This window comes from Meles meles, chromosome X (genome assembly GCF_922984935.1).
Source record: "Meles meles chromosome X, mMelMel3.1 paternal haplotype, whole genome shotgun sequence".
Taxonomy (NCBI): domain Eukaryota; kingdom Metazoa; phylum Chordata; class Mammalia; order Carnivora; family Mustelidae; genus Meles; species Meles meles.
The window spans coordinates 6,560,288-6,577,376 of NC_060087.1; the positions used below are offsets into that span (position 1 = coordinate 6,560,288).

The following is a 17,089-nucleotide window of genomic DNA, read 5'->3' on the forward strand; positions in this document are numbered from 1 at the left end:
AATGGCCAGTGTGTTCTGTGTGAATAGTGTGCTCAGTCACAGATCGCACTCACTCACAATTCACCATTTACTGTCCTGAACGCGTGTTCGGATTGTCAGGTTTTCAAGGCGCGGTGACAGAGTGTGTAGGGAAACTGGACCCACATGCTTAGGGACCCGGAGAGCCAGGATCAGGGAATGGTTTTGTTTAGGCGGTGGGGATAGCAGGAACTTCCAGTGTTCGGGAAACGTTAACTATTCCACCATGACTCCAAATTGCCATGCTGTGTGCTTTGTACCGGCCCCACGTGTGGCCCCACACTGACCCCCAGACAGCCAGAGCCTCCCCGGATTCAGTATCCCGCTCTTGTCTGGTTGTACCAGAAAATAACCAGCACATGAGTTTACCTCTTAAAACACACACTTAAACCTAACTTGGATGAGGTGGGATTCCCTCCTTAAAAATATGCGTAGAGCTGCTGGGAGCCCCTGGGTGCCTCTGTTGGTTGAGCGCCTGACTCTTGGTTTCATCCCAGGTCATGATCTCAGGGTCGTGAGCTTGAGCCCCGTGTAGGGGGTCTGTGCTCTACATGGAGCTTGCTCGAGATTCCCTCTTCCTCTCCCTCTGCCCCTTCCCCTGCTTGTACGGGCCCACGTTCTCTCTCCGTCTCCCAAATAAATAAGTCTTCAAGAGAAATATTCCTAGAGCTACTAAAAGGCTTACATTTCTGAAATAGGAATGAAATCTTCTGCATTGTACTGGGAGACAGGGCCCGCCGGTAAAACACAGAGTATGATCTTAGACAGGTCTTCCTCCGTCTCGACTTTTCTGGAGGCCGGGCTCTGCTCAAGCTTTCGTTTCTCTGTTTTCTGCAGGCAGATCTCTATTTCTTGGTTAGCCCCTTCTGCCTGTATTCCCTCATGTTGGCACTTTTTTCTTTGAAGACTTTTTGCTTCATTCCCTCTTCTGCGGGAGCAGGTTGTAGCCGACAACTTGTGGATCTCCTCTGGGCCTCCCTCCCCGCCCGTCTGCCTGAGTTGACCTTTCTGTTGGGCATCATCTTGGGCGGTGGAGAGGGTGACAGTCAGGTGCCGAGATGCTGGAGAGAGAGAGCCTTCTGGAAGCTGGGCTGCCTGGCTGGTGGGGCTCTTCCCACCACAGGGGCGGGTAATGATTACCTGTGAAAGTCTTCACACATCTCGGTGGAAGTTTCCAGTTTTCAGTGGGCTTCTCTATTAGAGAGATACACACTCAGATTATTTCACAACGTGATACTTCCCTTGGGTGAGTCAGCTTTCCTTTCTGCAGCGACCGACCGGGCTTGAGGAGAATGAGTAAAATATTCAAATTAAGCAAACTGATGCAATAACTCGGGGATTTTCCTGTCTAACGAAAGGCCTTGCTTTGTCACGGAGGGCCTATTGTCTGGACGGTGAAGCATTCTCGAGAGAACTGATAAAATCGCAGGTGTGATTCATGGCCTTTGAAATAGGATATTGGACTCCGTGCCCTTCTTCTTTCATTTTGCTCTCTGGTCATTGTGATTTTCTGACTCATTGGAGCTCAACACCTCGGCACCTCTGGCCTCTTTGTTTTGGTGGGTGGCGTCATCTCTGACCACACGGTGAGGCCTTCCCTCACGGATTCTGGAGTCCTTGCTCACACTCGTTCTCTGCCCTATGTTGCTGTGAGCCCTCGTTTCTGTCTGGTGCCAAGATGGAATCAAGGATCTTCTTCCTTGGGGCGCCTGGGTGGCTCAGTAGTGGGTTAAGCCTCTGCCTTCAGCTTAGGTCATGGTCTCAGGGTCCTGGGATCGAGCCCTCCATCAGCCTTTCTGCTCGGCGGGGAGCCTGTTTCTCCCTCTCTGTCTGCCTGCTTCTCTGCCTACTTGTGATCTCTCTGTCAAATAAATAAATAAAATCCTTTAAAAAAAGAAATGATCTTCTTCCTTGCCATTTTGTTCTTGGGCAGGAGAAATTCATCTTGTTTCTGCCTGCAGGAGTAATCTTCCAGAAGGATTTGCTTGAATAATGTCACTGCCCTGTTTCCACGCCCTACCTTCTCTGGGCGAAGCGGCCTACAGGATATTGTCCAGGTTCTGTTTCAAGGTCAAGTTCCTAATCTTCCCCCTTCTGCCCTTATCTTCAAACACTCCCTCGTGAAAGCCTCACACCCGGCCAGACTGACATTCCTTGGTTGCACCGAGGCTTCCTGCCTCTGCCCCTATCTCCATGTCAAGACCTCACCCGGGACTGTGCCCCCCCCCCCCCCCCCCCCCCCCCGCCCACGCTTCTCCTTTCAGGCTGTGTCCAGGGCCCTTCTGGTGCGCGAAACCTCATTTCCTTCCCCAAGGTGGAGGGGAAGGCATTCCCGCTGCCGTGGGTGAGGCGCCCCTCAGCCCGCTACCGGACTAGATTCTTTTTTGCCTTCGTGGGCCTTCGCTCGTGACCATCTGTGACGCCCCTTCCCCCAGGTCCAGAAACTTTGTTCCAAGAAGGCTCTCGGGAGCTCGTTCTCTCCCTACCATTTCCGGCCAGAACAGTGCCGCGAGAACAATGAGACATTCTGCATGTTGTGGGACACCCGCACGTTTCATCTCGAATCCCTTAGAACGAGTCAGGATCAGGATCGATTCCCCAGTCCGGCCCCTGCCCCCGGTAACATGAGCAGGAGCCTCAGCTCACTTGAAAATATATAGGGCAGCTCTCCTGAGATCTGACTCACACACTCTACTCTTTACGCTTCAAAGTGTACAATTGATACACAAACTGTATACAAAGTACGCAGTGGATGCAAGTGATTCTTACTGTATTCCCAAAGTTGGTCTAGAAATCTCCATCCCCCTTAGAACATGCCCTGGACCCTTACATCATCCCTGCCCCCCACGGAAGTCCCCCTCCCTCCCAGCCCCAGGTAGCCACGGGTCCCCCACCTGTCTCTATGGATTTGCATATTACAGACGCTTCAGTTAATTCGTGTGAATGAGCGCAGGCAGTCCGTGATCTTCTGCCGCCGGCTCGTCACACTTTGCACGAGGTCCACGGGGTGTGGCGTGGGGGGCAGCGGGAGTCCGCACTTCATGCCTTGTCATGGCCGGATCCCAGCCAGTTGGACCCCACCGCGCTCTCGTCATCGCCTCGTCACTCGTTCAGTTGGATTTTAGTTCCAGACCGTGCGCGTGCATATATTCATTTCTGAAAGCCTCCCCGGGGACGGCGGGCGCCAGTCCTCCATCTGGAATGCCGGTCGGTCACTCAGGGTGCAGCCTGCGTGGCCTGCCGTGGGCACTTGGGGCTTCCGTTCTGGACGTGTGCAGAGCGTGGCACGTGGGCGTGCACTGAGGGTGCAGAAGGATTTGTCTGCAGACGTGTCGCACGTGTGGTTTGCTGTCAGGTGCAGGCAGGCGGCGTCCTTATTCTCCGCGGCGAGCACAGACGTTGGGTTTATTTTTCACGAAGTTCAAGCCTATTGAATCCTACCTAATAGCTGTTTCGGCGGTGGCGGAGGAGCACAGAATGGAAGTTTTCACGGCTGCTGTTTGTCTTACAGCTGCTTTCCCGGTAAGCACAGTCAACACCCAAGAGAAGCTTTCTCTTGGCGAAGAAGCCGGCCAGGGGCTAAGAACCCAGCTGCTCTATGTGCCAACCCAGACCTGTGTTTTCTGGGAAGCGTGGGTGGAGCGTGGTCAGGACGAGGCGGAAGGGCGCTTTGCAACGCAGTCTTCATTTACAGACGAGAAGTCACAAGATCTTCGTGGCGAGGCCACCGGAGACTACCGTGCTTCAGAGAGTCCCACGGAACTGCTTCCTAGGAGGGTTCGTGGGGGTGAGACCGAGAAACCCACCACGTGGTAGCCGAGCCAGACCCCGGTACCTGTCCCCCCTTGGACCCTGCAGGGCGTTCATCATAGTGGTTTTGCCTCCAGACTTTCTCGTAACACTCGGATTCGGAGCAGTCCCTGTAGGGAGGGCACTTCGGGTCGCTCCTCCAGCGGGTCAGAGACCTTGTTTGAGACTCAGGGTGGGGTGATGATGCTAAGAGTACGGAACACAAAACAACCGTTTTCACCACTTTTAAGTGTGTGACTCCGTGATGTTGACGACATTCGTATACCACGACCCTTAAGCATCGTTGGGACTTTTTCATCTTCCCGCCAAACCATGACTCCCAGTGCCCTAGCCCCTGCGGACCTTTGCCCTGTGTGCTGTCTCTGTGAACTGGCCTCTTCTGGGTCCCTCTGAGCGGGCTCACGCAGCGCCTTTCTGTGGTGGCGTGTTTCACGGCGCGTCATGTCCTCGAGGCCCATCCGTGTGGTAGCACGTGTCGGGACGTCCTTCCTTTTTAAGGCTCACCGACCTTCCCTCGTGTGGCTGGACTGCATTTTCATTACGCATTCACTTCCTCATGCACCCTCGAGTGGTTTCCACTTGGAGTGCCTGAGTGTTGAAAGGGCAAGACAAAATTGTGTCCTGACAAATTGGGGACAGAATGAATTGTACATTGTAAATGTGCATTTCTGAAAACCACTCAAAATACAGGCCACGATGCCTGGGCGGCCCAGTCGGTGAAAGATCTGCCTTCGGCTCAGGTTGTGATGTCCTGGGATCGAGCCCCACATCAGGTCATCAGGTTCTCTGCTCAGTGAAAAGCCTGCTCCCACCCCCCGCTGCATGCTCTCTCTTTCTCTCAAATAAAATCTTTTTAAAAATTGCAAAAGCTCAGCCTCTACCCTGGACCCGCTGAATCCGATCTGCATTTTCAACCCTGGGAGATGCGTCTGCACATTATAGTTTGAGAAGTGTTGGTCTCTGAAGCCTGGAAAGGTCTTCCAGGCAGGAACCCCATCTTGCAAGACCTTCCCCCCACCCCCGCCCCGCCCCATCTAGCCCTGTTGCTTGTGCGGAGGACTTACTCTCTAGATCGTTAGTAGAAGAATAAATACTGAGTCTGAACTCACCCACGTGATGGCCTTTCTGCATTCACCCCACCAAAGCATGTAGCTGCTAGTGTTTAGGCACCAGTTAGTACGGACAGACCCAAGTGACTCTCGGAATGTCTTCTCTTTATATTCTAGATGTTCCCTTACCCGTCACATGCCTGGTGCTTGGCAGGCAGGGTGGGAGCAGATGAAAGGGATCTAGGCTCTACTTGGACAGAGTCTGAGCCCGCGGGTCCCAGTGTGGGGGACCGGTGCTGCTGGCCCAGGTAGGGACCCCAGCTGGTAAGCGCCCCCTGAGGGGTCCCCCCACTAGGACTCTGGCGGTGCTGGTGGCAGCGGCTTCCGGGACGCTCACTTTTCCTCCTGTATCTCCTGCCCTTTGACGTGGCCCCTTTTCTGCCAAAGTTCTAATTACTTGGGCCCCAGGGTTTCCTTCCATGTGGTTCTCTGTCCGTGGTTCTGTCTCTGTCTAAGCAATGTCCTTCAGTCTCCCCACCCCTCCCGTCCTTAAATACCTTCTGCTGGGAGTCTCTCCATGTGTGCGCCCCCTGTCCCTGGGAGCCCTCCTCCCGCCACCAGCTGCCCGCTGCACCCTGCACCTGGATGGCCCCTTGGCGTCTCCCAGGGGACGTGTCAAAACCCAGGCTCTCCACTGCGTGTCACCTGCACCTTGCCGGTGCACGGCAGGGGCTGTAATCTTGGGTGGGTGGAAACTTCCTTACAATCTGTGACTACCTTGGGATAACATCGTCTAGACTCTTGAAACCAGTTATTAACAAAAATATGAAGCAGCCCATTCGGTGAACAGTAGCCATTTAAGTTTGTTTGTGGTGTTGACTTGCAACGAGTAATTGCTTGGTGAACCGAAGGGTTCGGCTGACCTTGCGCGCAGGTGAGGTTTTAGGAAAATGCCGTGCACTTGCAGAAATGAGGCATTGTGGGCCGCCGTACCCCGCGGTTCAGCCGCACAGGGAAAATGCTCCGCTCCAGCACATGCGGAGGCCGTGGAGGTCAGTCTTAGCTTAGGCGCGGCCAGCCGTCGACCAGTGAGCTGTCGGGCTGTACACAGATAGGCTCGCAACCATGAACTGTCTTCACTAGTTTTCCTAGCAGTTTGTAAAGAGAATAGTTTTTTGGTCTAAAGCCGGGGTTGGCAAACTTCTCTCTTTTTTTAAACAAGCCAAGTAGTAAATACTTTAGGCTTTGTGGGCCAAAACACTCAATTCTGTCCTGTCACAGTATGTAAACAAGTGGGTGTGGTGGTATTCCAGTAAAATTTTATTTACTGGGGGAAAAAAAAGGCAACTGGCTGGGTTTAGCTCATGGGCCCTGGTTTGCCAAGTGCTAGTGCAGAAGGCGTGCTGGGTTCGTTGTTGCTGAGTTGATGATTACTGTATAGGAACAGCTAGGATTGGAGTGCCTGGGTGGCTCAGTCGTTTCGTGTCTGTCTTCGGCTCAGGTCATGATCCCAGGGTCCTGGGATCGAGCCCCACATCAGGCTCCCTGCTCAGCGGGAAGCCTGCTTCTCCCTCTTGCTCTGCCTGTTGCTCCCCCTGCTTGTGCTCATTCTCTCTGTCAAATAAATAAAATCTTAAAAAAAAAAAAAAAGGAAAATCCTGATTTCTCAGGATTAAAGTTCTCAAACGGGCAACATTGAAGTTTTGCATGAGTCACTACATGTTCATACATACGTGTTTAGCACGGAGTCATGCAGAGCGTGACATGATCTCATGAGGACTGTAATTGATGGCTATGTGTTAGTAGGGATGTGGAGGAATTGGAACGTTCAGACGCAGACGGCGGGTAAAATTGTGCAGCGCTAGTGGACGGCCTGACCGCTCCTGCAGAGCTCATCATGCGCGCCCTAGGAGCCAGCGGCTTCATTCCTGCGTGCAGACCCACGGGAAGTGAAGACGCACGCTCACCCAGAAGCTAGAGCACCCTGTTCACAGCAGCGTAATAGCCAGAAAGGAAAAACTACAGTGTCCAGCTGCTGACGAGCGGATAAGTCAGACGTGGCATTCCGTAGAACGGGATGTCGTGCAGCCACAGAAAGGAGTCAAGTCCTGACCACTGCTGGCACGTGGATGAGCCTTGAAGCTCTGTGCTAAGTGAAAGAAGCCAGGCACAAATGCCACATGTTGTGGGAGTCTTTTTTATTATTTAATTTATTTCTGCAAGAGACAGCGGGCTAGCATGAGGGAACCACACAGGACTCGATCCCAGGACCCTGAGATCATGAACTGAGCCGAAGGCTGATGCTTAACCGACTGAGCCACCCAGGCGCCCTGTAGGATTCTTTCTATATGAGCTGTCTATACAGGCAAATGCACAGAGATGGGTGGTAGGTTGGTGGGTGCCAGGGCCAGAAGGGTCAGGAAGTGACTGCCCACGGCTGCCAGGTTTCTTCTAGGCTTAGGGAAGTGTTCTAAAATGGGATGCTTGTACAGTTCTCTGAATAAACTAATATCTGTTGACTTGTATATTTATGTGGGTGAGCTTTGTGGTTTTTCAGTTCTTTCTCAAGCAGTCACAGAAATCTAGGTGTGGGATTAACGTACGAGAAATAATAAATAATAAAAATAATCCATCTTTTCTGCTTGGATACAAGAGATCCAGGGGTCGAACCGGTGTCTCTGGGTCTGCTGTTCCAGGCTATGAGTGTTCCTGAGCACGCGGACTCTTTCCCGTTCCCCTGCGAATGGTAGCCCCGGGCGAGGGGTGTGTCCCTTCTTCCCCAGGTAGGAATCCGTCCAGGATGGGTCCGGGCTGATCCCAATGCCCATCATAGATCCTGTGGGTCCCCTGCGTCGCCTCTGTGTTGTTTCTGGCTGAGTTCTGGGCGCTCGGTTTGCACATTTGGAAGCTCACCAGACGCGCTTCTCTGCCACAGATCGAAGAAGGAAGTAACGCGGCGGCGGTGGACAAGCTGCTGGCGGGGGACGAGATCGTCGGCATCAACGACATCGCTCTCTCGGGCTTTAGACAGGAGGCGATTTGCCTGGTGAAGGGCTCTCATAAAACCCTGAAACTCGTAGTGAAAAGGTAAGACCCGCGCCTCGTGCCGTCTTTATAGACAGAAGTGGATGAAGGAGCGGCCTGTGCAGCCGGCGTGGCGGGTCCATATCCCCGCACGCAGTCCCTGCTTGGGCTTGATTGCGTGTATGTGTGTGTGTGTGTGTGTGTGTGTACCTAGAATTACATCTCTTGGCCAAGGATGAACCCAGCGTCAGAATCTCAAAAGATGCCCTCTTGTATTCCTAGGGATTGTTCATCTGATTTATGAAGTGAATTTTGAAGGCTTTTATCTTTTCTTCCACAATATGTAGAGCAGCAGAGCGCCACGCCTGTGTTCCAGACGAAGTGTTGTTCCTGTCGTTTCCACAAGGTGGCAGGCTGCTGCGTTTTCGTTTTTTATGCTAACATAAAGCCTGACGGTACACAGAGGAGTTGCCAGCGCTGGGCTGAGGTCTGGGGGGTGCCTGTTCCTACAAATCAGATGGCGATGGAAGTTTGCAGGACTTGAAGAGGGTGGAAAAGCGGGGTGCCTGGGGGGCTCAGTCGTTAAGCCGCTGCCTTTGGCTCAGGTCATGATCCCAGGGTCCTGGGTTCGAGCCCCGCATCAGTCTGTCTGCTCGGCGGGAGGCATGCTGCTTCTTCTCCCACTCCCTCTGCTTGTGTTCCCTCTCTCGCTGTGTCTCTCTGTCAAATAAATAAAGTCTTAAAAAAAGAAAAAATTGGTAATCTTCCTTAAAAAAATAAAAAAGAGGGTGGAAATGCGGAATTAGGAATGTGATGCTTTCAGACATGGGAGCTCCAACAGTACTCTTGGACCTCCGTAACTTGGGATTTGTGGTCTTCGTAAAGAATTGTTTCTCCGTCTTGCATTTTCTGAGTTGGCTGATTCATAGTAAAGTGTTTGCATGCCCCCTGCACCCTCCTCTTATTCATTTTTTTTTTTAATTTTAGCAGAATTAGTGCAGTCTTTCTAAGCTTGGCTGTAAATATTTTTTTTAAGATTTACTTATTTATTTGACAGAGCGTGCACAAGGGGGAGCAGCAGGCAAAGGCAGAGGGAGAGGGAGCAGAGAGGGGCCACAGAGCAGGGAGCCTGACACAGGACTCGATCCTGGGACCCCGGGATCATGACCTAAGCCAAAGGCAGACACTTAACCGACTGAGCCATCCAGGCGCCTCCTGACTATAAATTTTTTTTTAAATATTTTATTTATTTGACAGAGAGAAATCACAACTAGGCAGAGAGGCAGGCAGAGAGAGAAGGGGAAGCAGACTCCCTGCGGAGCAGAGAGCCCGATGCGGGGCTTGATCCCAGGACCCTGGGATCATGACCTGAGCCAAAGGCAGAGGCTTTAACCCACTGAGCCACCCAGGCGCCCCTCCTGACTATAAATTTTTTCAAAACTAAGTGGACTCAGGCATTTACTTCAGTTTTTAATACCAATTGGAGGCCCTGTTCCCAAAGGATTTTACTTTTTTTTTTTTTTTGGACTCAAACCATATCGAAGGAGGAGGCTCAAAAACAAGGAAGAAAAAACAAAACTCTTAATCTGTTGCCGCACTGAATTCGCAATCTCATTTCTAAGTGGTACAGGCTGTCCTCTTTGTGAGTCAGAAAGATAAACTAAGGTAGCAGTTTGGGAGCCATTTGGAGAGGATGAGGTAGGAGAGATGCTGTCGTATTGTAAATGACTCGTCTGGGGTCGTGTTAGTGACCTTTCTAAGGCAGAGTGTGTGTTCTCAAGGTAGTCCGCGGAGACAGCACAGTGATGACGGTGGGAGCGGAAGCTTGGTCCGCAGAGGTGAGCTAGGCGTTATCCACTATCCCTGGGCTTCCTCACCGGCCCCTGGGATGACTGGGGTTGCCCTCCATGTCTCCCCTACAAATCTGCAGCTTTACCTCACTGTCGAGCGGGCAGAGAGTAGAGTAGCCAGGCGCTGGTGAGATTGCGGGAACCAAGCACAGACCTGATATACTGCCCGTTAGGATACGGATTAGACAGGCTTTCTGGTGGATGGTTTGGCAGCGTGTTTCGGGAGGCGTATCTTGGACGCACAGTGTTCGTTTCTGGGACCCCACATACTCAGCAAAGGGAAATCACGTGAATGGGAGACCACCTGCCGTGTAAAGTGCTGCCGTTCCCAGTGCCGTCAGCGTTTGCTGACACGGAAGGTGCCCCACGGGGTCCAGCTGCGCGCAGTGCATCCGAGCAGTCAGAGAACCGTGTATGTCTTATTCCTCCAGGTGTTTTTAAAAGGTTTATGTATTTCTTAGAGCAAGTGAGCGTGGGGTGCGCGGCACAGCACGAGAGAGAATCCTGAACCAGACTCCCTGCTGAGTGGAGAGCCCCACACGGGGCTCGATCCCGGGACCCTGAGGCCACGACCTCAGACAAAAGTCAGCAGTCAGCCTCCGAACTGCCTGAGCCACCTAGGTGCTACCCGTTCCTACAGTTTGAATTTTTAAAAATATTGTGGTATGATACACATAGCATAAAAGTTAGTATCTTAACCGTTTTTTAAGTGTAACTTAAAGTAGCATATTACTTCTATAACAATAAGAACCATTGAGCTTGTTGCATTTTTAAAGAGGAGAAGCCTTGGGGGTTCTGTGTGCCTGTGTTCCTAGAAGTCAGCAGGAGGTCTGGTCCCCAGAACACCGTCAGATGTGGCATCGTGTTCTGTTCCAGGCCAAGCCCCAAAGGGCGTTTATGTATTACTCTGTGATCAAGACAAAAAGAATGACCCTGGAAAGGGTGGGTGTTTGCACGCTGGCTATAGTAGCCTCTAAGGCTAAGCTTTTATTCTTGATTTATTTAGTTCTTTTATTTTTTAAGATTTAATTTATTTATTTGCGAGAGAGCAAGAGTGAGAGAGATCACCGAGGGGGAAGCAGGCTCCCCGCTGAGCAGGGAGCCCCACGTGGGACTCGATCCCAGGACCCTGGGATCACAACATGAGCTGAAAGCAGAGGCTTAACGACTGAGCACACCAGGCGCCCCAGTGTAGTTCTCACAGCCGTATCTGGGCATAGTTCATGGCGGGCCCATGTCCAGGAGGGCGCTGGCTGGAATGGGTAACTCCCAGCCACGTTTTGCCTCTCCAGAGAGCAGTGTCGTCCCTCCCATCGCTTGGGCTGCCGCTGCGAGTTAGGTGCGTGCGCACATGGTGACACCCCTGTACCCGTGCGGGCTGCTGTGCGCCGAGTGCACCGAGGTCTGCCTCCTCGTTTCCTGCTAGTGACCCCCGGTGCTACACGGTCTGGACCCCCGGCTGTGTCGCAGCTCCTCTAGAGACGGACGTTCCTGGAGCTTGCAGGGAGGACCTGTCACACGCTGGGCCGCAGCGTGGGCGGGCTGTCTGAGCGGCACGGCCCACTCCAGCCCGGGGGCACCTGGGCAGGAGGTCTGTGCAGAGTGAGCTGCGAAGCCACCCCCGCGGTCCTGGGACCGCGTCCACGGCCCACGGCCGCTCCAGCAGAAGGACTTTCAGTTGGTTCTGTTCTTTGTCGTGTGACAGGTGAAACGCGGCCTCGGTGCTGCAGCGGGCCTTTGTCATTGCGACTGAAGCTGGCATCGTTCCGTACGCATCGAAGCTATTTTCGCGCCAGGGGAACGTCTTCAAGGATATAAAAGTAAACTGAATTCGGTCCAAAGCAAAGCATCTGTGCCACAGAGACCTGGTCCACAGAGGGTCAGGGAGAAGGCCCTCGGGGCCCGTAGCTGCTGGGGCTGACCACGTAGCTAAAAGACTCTTGGGGACATGGCTCACACCTCTGCCTTAAACGATTTATGGGAAGCACTGTGTAGGACCCCTTTTGTATTCTGTACATCTAGTTTTCCTTATTTTTTATGTATTTTTTTAAGATTCATTCATTTGACAGACAGAGATGCAGTGAGAGAAGGAGCACAAGCAGGGGGAGTGGCAGAGGGAGAAGCAGGCTCCACGTTGAGCAGGTAACGTGATGCGGGGCTCCATCCCAGGACCCTGCGATCATGACCTGAGCCGGAGGCAGAGGCCTCACGACAGAGCCACCCAGGCCCCTATTTATTTATTTGAGAAAGAGAGCACGAGAGGGGAGAGGCGCAGGGGGAGAAGCAGACTAACCACTGAGCAGGGAGTAGGGCTCGGTGTCAGGACCCCGACCTGAGGTCATGACCTGAGCCGGAGGCAGATGCTGAACCGACTGAGCCCCCCAGGCGCCCCTGGATTCATTTGTAGTACTCGACGTGGGTATTACTTCTGCTTAGTAGAAAAAAGTGTGAAATGATGTTTTGTTCTTTTTTTAAGATTTTATATATTTATTTGACAGACACAACAAGAGAAGGAACACAAGCAGGGGGAGCAGCGGCAAAAGGAGAGAGAAAAGCAGACTCCCCGCAGAGCAAGGAGCCCCATGGGGGGCTCGATCCCAGGACCCTGGGATCATGACCTGAGCCGAAGGCAGGTGCTTAACTGACTGAGCCACCCAGGTGCCCTTGGATTAATTTTTAATACTCTATGTGCATATTACTTTTGCCTAATAGAAAAAAGTGTGAAATGGTGCTTTGTTGAGAAACATGAATGAAATTTTCTAACCTGGTTAATTAGTTAATATTAGGGCCCGCAGCTCTCACCCAGCACATGGTGAATTACTGCTATAAAATCCTGCAGGTGCAGAGTAAGGGGCAGTGAAACCTCACACTGAGTTTCTAGATTTTCCTTATTACAGAGGCCCCAATGTACTTTTCAAAATAATTTCTCTGGGGCGCCTGGGTGGCTCAATCGTTCAGCGTCTGCCTTCGGCTCAGGTCATGATCCCAGGGTCCTGGGATCAAGCCCCATATCGGGCTCGCAGGGAGCCTGCTTCTCCTTCTCCCACTTCCCCTGCTAGTGTTCCCTCTTTCACTGTGTCTCTGTCAAATAAATAAAATCTTAAAAAAAATAAAAATAATAAAAATAATTTCTCTGAAATGGGTAACATGTATTCTTCTCTAAAATTAAATCTATGCCTAAACCCCGCCATTCTCCTCTTTGTCCATCCGCGGGCAGCCGCCAGTCACGCATCTGTCCCTACACATCCGTTAGCCTTGTCTAGCGTTTGATAGCGCTCCAAAAGAGATCGTGTGCTGTTCAAAAAAAAAGAAAAAAAGAAGAAAAAAGTGCCCAGTTTATAAAAAGGCGCCCTGTAAATTATTCCTAGACCGAACCCGAAACACGCAAGTGCCCTGTGTCGCCCTCCCCAGGAGTGTGGCCGAATGACCAGTGAGCTTGTCTGACCTTTGTTTGATTTCATTCTGCTACTACCTGCCGCTTCCCCAGGTGCCCTGAGAAAGGGCGGCATTTGTAATAAAGACTGAGAGTGGCCAGCGCGGGTTTGGTGCTTCTGGGAGGTTACGGGGATGGGAGTATGAACCTCCGTGTCAAATCCTGACCCAGAGTTTTGGGGGGTTTTTTGTTTTGTTTTTGTGTTAAGCAGGGTCCACACCCACATGGAGCCCAACGTGGGGCTTGAACTCAGGACCCGGAGCTCAAGACTCTGATGTTGAACCAATGGAGCCATCCAGGCTTTTTTTTTAAAGACTTATTTATTTTCGTGGGACGGGCAGGGGGAGAGGGAGAGCGGCGTCCCAAGCGGACTCGGAGCCCGACGCGGGGTTTGGTACCACAGCCCCAGGACCACGACCTGAGCGGAAACCCCAGACTCCCAGGTGACCGCACCCCCCAGGCGCCCTGCTGCTGGCTCGGTTGGCTTTATTTCAGTGTGTGAGGCGATCAGGGGATCCAGCAGCCAGGAAGGCATCGCCATGGGCCGGTGGGACAAAGCGGCGGCATCCTGTTTCAGGGGGCATGGGCAGCGCGGATGGGAAGCCAGGTCTGGGGAGGTGACGCATCAGAGCCAGAGCCGTGCGCAGATCCCTATCTGCGTCCCTGGTGACGTTTCTTTCCCAGACAGACGGGAGCGAGCGCTTCCCTTCTGCCCGAGGGGTGTCGGCTGCGAACAAAGGGCTGTAAGTGGGATCCCCAGCAGGTGCACACATGTCCCTGTGCGCGGGGCCCAGGTGGTGTGCGCCGCCTGTCAGTCGTGGAGGCGTGACGGGGGCACCGGCCCGGGGCGGGGGTGGGGGAGCAGATGGACTGCAGGACCCTGAGGAGAGCCCGAGCGGGACGGCATTGCCTGGTCCTTCCCTCCCAGGTCCTCTGTGGTCCTACTCCTACTTGACCCAGAAGTGCTGCTCGCAGGAAGGTGCCGCGCGGAGACGGGAACCATTTCTGATGTGTGTCCGCAGGCTTGTCATCTGCCCAGGGCCCGCGCTGGGTCAGCAAGGGCTGACCGGCGGCTCTACCGTGGGTCCCCTGCAGGCGTCTGCACAGACAGCCCCGGGCGCTCTTGCTGGGCAGCACCAGGGGCTTAAGCAAATGTGCTTGGGGAAGGTGAAGTAAGACCAGAAACTGGGTCACAGGTGGCGTTTCCCTGATCCCCGTAGCCAAGACGACAGGGCTTCGCGGTGGGAGAGGTGTGCGGCTCTGCCCGGGGCACACGGGGTGCGTCGGGGAGGGCAAGCATCTCGCTCAGAGCGGGGGGCTGTTGCCGTGAGATTAGATAAAGTGTGGGCTGCAAGCTGGGCATGACGAGTGCCGGGACAGTCCTCCATCCTTCTTGCTTCCCAGGCGGACTAGCCCCGGGCCAGCTCCTCACAAGCTCGGATAACCTCCAGTAGCCTGCGGAACGTTTCTTTTCAATGTCATGCCGTTTGTTATTTTAGAAAGCTTGCAATCGCCCTTTTGGCTTTTCTTTCCAATCCTTATGGCAATCCTAGTTTTGCTTGCAACGGAGTCCAGCTGCCTGCCTCATCGTTAACCCAGCCCTCAGCCAAGACTCAGCACTGTCGTGAGCAGTTTGAGCAGGGCCGAGGTATCGATAGGGTTTTGTGGACTCTTCTGCCTCTTAGCTGGCGGCCTGACGCCGGCTGTGACTCTGACTACGTCCACTAAGCTTGCACTAAGCTTGCACTAAGCTTGCGTCCGGGAGCAGACAAACGCCCAGGGGTAGCGGTTCTCTGCGGGCGGTTGTACGGGTTGGCCGGGCTGTGGAATGGCTACATACATGAAGAAGGGGGGTTCCAGATCTCGTGTGTGCAGCCATGCTGGCCGTGAGCAAATTTCTTGCAACATGCGTTGTTCTCTGGAAGTCGCTCAGTTGCAGCGAATCTCACAGCGAGCCTGTGTTGCGCCGGCTCCCTCTGCTCCTGGCTGCTTGGAGCTGTCCTGGAGCAGGTGGCTCTGTGCGTGGCCCTGACGTGGAGTGACAGATGTTCTGGAAGCAGCTTCCTGCAGCCATGCGGCGGGAGCACGGGGATGGCCAGCGTGTCCGCAGGTGTGTCGGTCCTCCCTTCCCCTCCTGAGAGCTCTTCCTGGGACGGAATCTCTGTGTTTGTGTGTTGTTGCAGGCTGGGGGCCTTAGTGGGGGTGTTGGCGGGGGTCTGTGGAACCTCGTGCTCTCGGAGGCCAGTCTGCAGGTGTTGGCTGCAGTGTTGGGGGAAAAGCTTCTGTTTCGAGCGTTTTGGGGATCATGGCTGTTTGCTCCATGCCTATTTCTTGTTAAACAGAGGAGACCCAGAAATTAACCTGCACAGATACCCTGAGTCTTTGGGCTCTTTTCCATTGTTGTTTTTATTAAGTAAAATCCGGAGGAAAAGAGAAGAGGTGTTTCTCTTCAAATGTAGGCTCAGCTTATGGCCGGAGCAATTTGATCACGTGAATTTCCATTTACATGAGACATTTCATATTCTAAGTCAAGTAGGAAGTGGTTAAAAAAAAAAAAGTTTAGATTTTTTTCATTGCAAAGCATATAAGTGATGTTTATAAAACTTAGTGTGAAAACTTTGAAGGTTTCTAATAGGTTATGCAGAGATGTTTTAATAATATGCAGAGAATGTTTTACTTATTTTCGTTTCTTTTATATATGACTCCTCAGCCCTGTTGCTGATGCTGAGAGCTGTTTGTAATCAGTTTTATTAATGGCTGCACATTTGAGTGTCCTGAATGTCTTTGGACAAAAAAATCCATTCTCTTGAAACGTAACCAGGAAGTTGGGTTGGCGCCCTTTTAAAGCCCTGACTTGGGCTTACTTGTGTGTTCGTCAGTTGGGCGGTAAGCACAGTGACCGTAGGCGGGTGAGATCGTCTTTCTTTTTTTCTCTTTTCTGACACGAATAGGTTTATTGATGTGAAGATGATAGAAGTTACTAGAAAAAGCCAGTTGTTTGGGTCTGTTTCAGTTCTGGGCATGTCCATGGCGTGACCTTCCTACACGGTGTTTTGAGCGGACACACGCAGGGGCAGCACCAGAGGCTGAGACAGAAACGAGGACTCGCCCTTGTGGGGGGAAGGACCCGAGGCGCCCGGCCCCGTGACCGAAACCCTGGTGCTTTCATGCCGTGGGAAGGCCGCTTCTGAGCCCGGCCTCTATGCGAAGTGCGGCTTTGATGTCTGGTGTCCATTTCGGCTGCTTAGACCCCTAGGGAATTTTTATCTGAATTCTCGTCCTGTTTAAAAGCAGGGACTGTCTGCCCCGTACCCCACAGTAGACGTGAGCCAGCATGCCATCCCCAGCACACGGTCGCGTTGTCGCGCCACTGGCAGAGTGCTGTGCCATGTGCCATGTATGGAGTGCTGTGTGTGTTCCCGCAGCGGGGGTAGAAGCGCTCCAGGCAGAGGTGAAGGTCACCGCATGAGGTCCAGCCCTCCGGGAGCTAGCCGGCCGCTGAGTATGCTCATAGGCATGGACCGGGGAAAGCTCGAGCAGGCGCTGAGCCGGAAGACGTCAAGAGGAATGGAAGCGGATCTCAGCAGAGTCTTTCTAGAGCAGAGGCCGCTGGTCCGTCCTTGGAAGGCTGAGCCAGGGCTGAGCCGCCAGTCTGGTCCCACGTCAGCCATACCAGAGCCTCCCCAAGAGATGGCACCCAAAGGAGTGCAGGGAAAGGGAGCCAGAGTCAGAGAGCGTGGGACCCGAGCCCGCATCTGACCGTGCCAGGAAGGCGAGCACAAACGCATCAGCCCGCCCGGGGCTGTGCCCAGCCGATGCCCATGCTGCTGGCCCTGGGATACACGCCACACGACAGCTTGGCTGGACGCCTGGGAATGTGGGGGCTTGGGCTTCCTTCTGTGGCC

The 17,089-nt window shown here is 53.2% G+C and overlaps 1 protein-coding gene across 3 annotated transcripts in view; it reads left to right on the forward strand.

Moving 5' to 3' along the window:
- Positions 1–17,089, forward strand: part of SHROOM2 (shroom family member 2) — a 130,660-nt gene that overhangs the window by 56,111 nt on the left and 57,460 nt on the right. For all 3 annotated transcript variants that reach the window (XM_045996460.1, XM_045996459.1, XM_045996458.1), the window contains exon 2: positions 7,813–7,964. In XM_045996460.1, the coding sequence (XP_045852416.1) occupies positions 7,813–7,964 (152 nt within the window). The remainder of the gene's footprint in view (positions 1–7,812; positions 7,965–17,089) is intronic.